Here is a 6,260-nt window from a genome sequence, read left to right as displayed (position 1 = left end):
GTAAACAAAGCAATTCATATGAATTAAAAACTTGCTGCAGTTATCAATAAGGAATAGAAACAGGAAAATTTAGAGTAACAAGCAGCAATTACAAGAAATCACAGCATATGAACGAGGTCACAGGAACAGCAGAATTGCAGTTATGATAAAACATAAACAGGAACATTGCAAGTAAACAGACCTAGATCCACTAACCACAGCCTAAGCTACCGAACAACTTAAAATTTCCACTACAACATGCATATCTATCTATCCTAATTATGAACAGAAACGGAAAAAAAATTACAGAAAAATGACGAACGGATAAAATAGGGTTGCGTGTTGCGGAACCTGGTAGGCGGGAGGGGTGGAACGGGGAAGAAGGTGGCTGCGGCGGCGTCCAGCGCGGTGGCGAGGCACGGTGTCGCGGTGACGGTTGAGGGGGCAGTGGCGGAGAGGGTTTAGGGTAGTGATAGAAGAAGGGGGGCTGCGGGTGGGTGGCGGAGAGGGGGGCGCGGCTGGATGGCCGGCGGTGGTGGGCGGTGGTTGCGGAGGGCAGTGGTGGAGAGTGGAGGTGAGAGGAAAAAGGGAGAAGAAGGGAGGGGAAGGTGTTGCGGCAGCGGCGTCCGGCGCGGTGGCGGCGTCTGGGTGGTGGTGCGGTGGCGGCTGGGCGGTGCTGGAGGAAGAATGAGGAAGAAGGAGCAGAGAGGGAGAAGAGGGTTGGGGTGGGGGGCTGCGCGACTGATAGGGTTCGCGTGGCTGGGGGGTTATACTTTCGACTCCACGTGGCCGCGTGGGGCACGCGGTCGCGTGGTTGGAGTAAAAATGGGAGTGACGCGATCGCGTGGGGTGCGCGATCGCATGAGAGAGGGGAAAGAAGGGGGACGCGATCGCATGGGTCGCGCGATCACATCGCTGGAATTCGTGCTAAACGCACGACTCCAGCGCCGTTTTAGCACAATTCTCTTTTTCCTTTTGGGGTGATGTGCAATCCATGCGACGCGATCGCATCGCTCATGCGGTCGCGTATGGTTGGTATTGTGCAAGTGACGCGATCGTATGGGGCATGCGATCGCGTGGGCCAATTTGTGCGAAACGCACAAGGGCCGCACGATTCCAGCCTAACTTTCTGTTCGTTGGATCCTTACGTCGATATATATATCACGCGGCCGCGTGGGTCACGCAGTCGCGCGGGTGGTGTTTTTCGCAATATGACGCGATCACATGGGGCATGCGGTCGCGTCATGCACCCCTTTTTTTATGCATGAAAAATGCAGAATGCAATGATTAACATAAATGCTATGCATGATTCCAGGTTTAATAAATTAAAATGAAAAAGAAAAAAATGAAAGCAATTAAGAAGAAATAAATTGAAAAAGAAGCGACCATACCATGGTGGGTTGTCTCCCACCTAGCACTTTTAGTTAAAGTCCTTAAGTTGGACATTGGAGGAGTATCCTGTTATGGTGGTTTATGTTTAAATTCGTCCAAAAAACTCCACCAGGGCTTGGAATGCCAATAGCCTCCGGGGTCCCAAACCAAGCATGCAAAGCTTCTGAGCAGCTCCAAACAGATTTTCAGGCTCCCGGGATGACGAATGTCAGGATAGAGTCCAGGATTCCAAGCCTTGCTTTTAAATCCGCCTCCGTCTTGATCTACATGTTTCCATTCGGGCGGGTTAAAAAGTAGAATCTCACCTTGGTGACCAAACGTTTTCCGTGATCCATGTAATTGAGCATGATACCAATCCGTGTACTTCGAGGTGAAGCGTGGAACCTTATTGAACCTTGTGCACCAGCTCTGAGTACGAGCCATTTTCCTCTTACTCTTAAAGCCACAGAGAGCTCTAAGCTGGCCATCTGTTTCAAGCAAACCATATTCAAGTGAATAAGTAAAGTTATAAGTTAAGGATTGTACCCACTTGAAGCTTGTATTAGGTGGTAATGGCCTTGGGATAGGTGTTTTTGGTGGTTCTGCAAGTTCCGTTTCCTTGTGCTCTTCTGTGAATTCCTCCACTTCTTTGCAAAGATCTTCAATTGTATCGGTGTCCTGGTCAAAGTCTTCTGTGTCTTCCTCATCACTTGAGTCATAGATTGGAGGTTGAAAGAAATCTACCTCCACATCATCTTCATATTCACTTGGGGAAGATTCTTCGATCTCATAGAATTCACTTGCGGATGCAAGTTCATCACTAAGAGAGCTAGACTTGTGACTATCATCATCAAGGGAATTTGTTTCTTGGATTATTCCGTCTAATTCCTCATAAACGACTTGCCTTGGAGATTGTACAGTATCCTCCTTAGCATCAACTGTAGCATCCTGGACGGAGTTTTCCTCAATTCTGGATTCCCATGGAAGTTCAGCATCTCCTAGATCTTCAACCAACTCTTCTTCTTGAACAATGACAGCTTCTTCTAATTGTTCTAGTACAAATTCATGCTCTGTCTTGTCCACTGGAGTTTCTGGTATCTCCTTCATGCTACGCTCTTCATTGGGCTGTCCACATGGAGCTGTGGCTGATCCTTGTGTATTTGAGCGCCTAGAAGCCCATTGAATTATCGCTTGCTCCAGTTGTTGAATGGTTGTTTGAAATTTAATTACTGTTTCCCTTAGGCGATCCTCTGCTTCTCGGGTTGCTGGACTTGGACATGATACAAAGGAAAGTGGTGGTGATTGGGAACGATTGGATTGGTATTGGGGTAAGGAAGGATCATATGGTGGCGAATGGTGAAGAGAAGCTTGTGAGTGTGGTGGTTCGAGGTTATGTTGAAAGGATGTGTTATATGCACGGGGTGGGGCTTGTTGGTAGTTACAAGGTTGTCCACCATGTCTTTCAGCTGGGTATGCACTGTAGAACGGTCTTTGTCCAGGATATCTCGGAGGGTGTTGCTGCTAAAAGGGTTGATTAGATCCTCTTGGTTTCATCCATCCTTGATTGATCTGACCTTGATGCACATTCCTGCTGTAACTTCTATTTCCTTTAACAATATTAGAACCAAACTCAAAGCGAGAGGGGTGAGAGTTCATAGTAGCAAATAAAGATAAAAAGGAAAAAAAATAAACAAGCAAAAGAAAAATATTTACAATAACCAATAATAAGGCACACGTTAGCAGTTTTCCGGCAACGGCGCCATTTTGACGTTAGGATTTTTACCAGTAAAGAGATTCATAGAAACAGTTGCGTTGTAGATATAGTCTCTAAACCGACAAAAATCCCTTCGTACAAACGTTTTGGGTGTCACAAGTAACAAACCCCTTTAAAAATTGTTAACCGAGTATTCAAACCTCGGGTCGTCTTCTCAAGGAACTGCGAGGAAGTATGTTCTTATTATTGGCTATAAAGGTTGTAATCGGGGTTTAGAAGATGAGAAGCAAGTAATTTAAATGACAAGTAAAGTAAATGGCAATTAAAATAAATAAATACTGTAAAGCAGACTTTTGGCAAGGTAAGAGAAGTTGGAGGTCCAACGTAGTTATCTCTCTCAACTATAATGAAAGTTGAATCTAAACTCCACTTGGTCAACCTTTACTAGGGCAAAGAAAAGTCAAGGGACTAATTATATTGACCTTTAAATCCTAATTATTTCCTAAGAAAAGGTTGGGATTACTTAAGTTCAGCTCAATTAGCAAGATAACGATTATCAGTTATGTTGAGTTTAATAACTGTTGAGTTACTGAATTCTTAACCAGGACCAAAAGGGGAAAAAGTAAAATTGCTGGAATAATAAAAATGTCCTTAGATGGGAAGCAATGGTAACTTAAATCAAAGAGAACAATCATAAACTGAAAATACCTCAATTATCATTAATTCAAATAACAGTCTGTAACATGGAAGAAATTCATAGATCCAATTATAAAGGTAAATAGCCAACTCAGATACTGAAATAAATAAATAAAGTGAAAGGGAAGTTTAAAACAAAGAAATATAAAACCTGGATTGAGAGTCACTCTTAAAACAAGAAGAAATCCTAAATCCTAAGAGAGAGAGGAGAAGATCTCCCTCCCAACTAAACCTAAATCATTGAAAACTAAAATTATGCGAGCTCTCCCTGAATGGATGCATTCTCTCACTTCATAACCTCTAGTCTATGCCTTCTGGGCTTGGATTTGGGCCAAAAGGGCTTCAGAATTCGCTGGGGCGTGTTCTGTAATTTTCTGGTGCGTGGCCTCTGTCACGCGTCCGCGTGGGTCACGCGGTCGCGTCATTCGGAGCTTTTCCTTGCCACGCGGTCGCGTCAGTCATGCGACCGCGTCATGTGCGTTCTGCTTAAGTCGCACGGTCGCGTCAGTCATGCGGCCGCGTCACTGCTGATTCGTGCTTGGCACGCGATCGCTTCGTCCATGCGGTCGCGTGGATACCAGTTTCCTTAAAGCTCCGTTTTGCCTTCTCCTTCCTAATTTGTGTGTTTCCTTTTCCATCCCTTAAGTCATTCTGCCTTAGAAAATCTGAAACTACTCAACACACTAATCACGGCATCGAATGGAAATAAAGGTAATTAAAATAATTAATTTTTAAAGCTTAGGAAACATGTTTTTCACAATATGACATAATAAGGAAGGGAAAGTAAAACCATGCAATTAATGTGAATAAGTAGGTGAAGGATTGTATAAATCACTCAAATTAAGCACAAAAGAACTCATGAAATATGGGTTTATCACTGCTGTTAGAAGGGAGGGATGCAGTAGTTGTGAGAAAACCGGGTCATGGGTTAGGGTTTCAGGGTTAGGGTTTCATTTTCAAAAATTAGGGTTAGGGTTACTTTTGTAATTTCAAATGAAAATAGGGACAATATAGTAGTAACTAGAAATGAATTTTAACCCAACAATAATAATGTATAAAAATACTATTTGCTCATCAATTTCACAAATTATTTTCAATAAAATGCTCAAGTCAAATAATTAGAAATAATATACTTAATTTCTTCATTTTCCAAAATAGCAGTATTAATATTTAAAATATTACTTATCTAATCCAAATCATATAAAATCCTTATTATTTTATAACTATCAACTTTATAATTCAAATATAGAAAATAATCTAATAATTGTAAAATTGGATAATAATCATAACTCGTCTCAAATTCAATAAATCAAAACTTGCTTTAATTTTCTTTAATAGAGAAATTTCCGAAATTAAAGCTACAGAAATACTGAATTTGAAATTAGCTAATGATAGCCATTTTTCAAAGGTTTTGGGTCTTACATAAACTAACACCATTGTCCCATAGCCTTCACCAACCTAACCTCCACGCAATCACATCGCCACCGCCTACCAAACCTTCTCAACCCCAATGGCAAACACAAACAGATACAAATAAGTAAAACACAGGTAATATGACATATACAGCAAGGAATTTAGGAAGCATATATAAACATGTTATACAATTTGGTAAAACAATGCAAGTAGGCAAAGCAAGCAAACATATAGAAAATGCACATGATGAATGTCTGTTCTATTGGTTGTGATATTACATTGTCGGTACAACTGCCAGCCCGACACATTCCGATGGGAATGTCGCTTTCAGTCACGAATATAAGGGGTACGCTCCCCATGGATATAGTGCCAGCCACTTTTCCAGAGATATAGTGCTCGGTCACTCTTATGACTCGAAAGGATGCGAGCGGGATATTGATCCACAGACCTCACATTACCCAGGGATATAGTGCCCGGCCACTTTTTCAGGGATATAGTGCCCGGCCACTCTTGCGAATTACAGATCACCTTTCAATCAGAACCAAACTCAAGTCATCAGTCTCATTAACCATACTCATTCCTTCCCGAGTCCCAGACTCGTCATAATCATCATTAGTCCTTGATTCTACAAGTTAATCATCAGTTCTCAAGTTCCCAAAGTCATCACCCATGTAACACTTCACTCGTTTACCCACAACTTTAGAAACCTAAGTCTCCTTCTTCTAAACTTATACATAAATTTACCATTTAATTCACTAACCCATCTCTATCAGTCTTAGGGCCTAATTACTAGTTAGTAATCCCATACAGTAGATAAAGAAGTTTGGAAGGCTAAAGAACCCTTAAAAAGTGAAGAAAACAATTTTTCAGTAAAACAGGAGTCTCGCGTATGCAAACCTTTGTCCCGCGTACGCATACCTTGAAATTTGGGCATCCGCATACGCGGCACTCTACTCGCGTACGCGAGTATCCAAAACCGAATTGAATGCTCGCGTCACATGTGAAAAATTTGCGTACGCACGGGTAGAAATTTGAACTTCTGCGTACGCATGCAGTGCCCATGTACGCGAGAGACCCAGACAGTACG

The 6,260-nt window shown here is 42.3% G+C and overlaps 1 protein-coding gene across 1 annotated transcript; it reads right to left on the bottom strand.

Moving 5' to 3' along the window:
• Positions 1-245: 245 nt before the first annotated feature.
• On the bottom strand, positions 246-5,937 carry LOC130962645 (proline-rich receptor-like protein kinase PERK8). The gene is made up of 4 exons (XM_057888832.1): positions 5,934-5,937; positions 5,702-5,798; positions 331-655; positions 246-254 (listed from the first exon to the last, which is right to left on the bottom strand). Exons 1-4 carry the CDS (start codon positions 5,935-5,937, stop codon positions 246-248), a joined length of 435 nt encoding a protein of 144 aa, XP_057744815.1.
• Between the last annotated feature and the right edge of the window lie 323 nt (positions 5,938-6,260).

This window comes from Arachis stenosperma, chromosome 2 (assembly GCF_014773155.1).
Source record: "Arachis stenosperma cultivar V10309 chromosome 2, arast.V10309.gnm1.PFL2, whole genome shotgun sequence".
In the NCBI taxonomy this organism is placed as follows: Eukaryota; Viridiplantae; Streptophyta; class Magnoliopsida; order Fabales; family Fabaceae; genus Arachis; species Arachis stenosperma.
This window is presented reverse-complemented; position numbering and strand designations above follow the sequence as displayed.

What these genes read in the sequence shown, in the direction of transcription:
- LOC130962645 (XM_057888832.1), bottom strand. An exon ending in AGTTTGGTTCTGATTGAAAG is followed by an intron (nt 656 to 5,701) that starts GTGATCTGTAAT and finishes TTCTTCCTCCAG; the next exon opens with CACCGCCCAGCCGCCACCGC.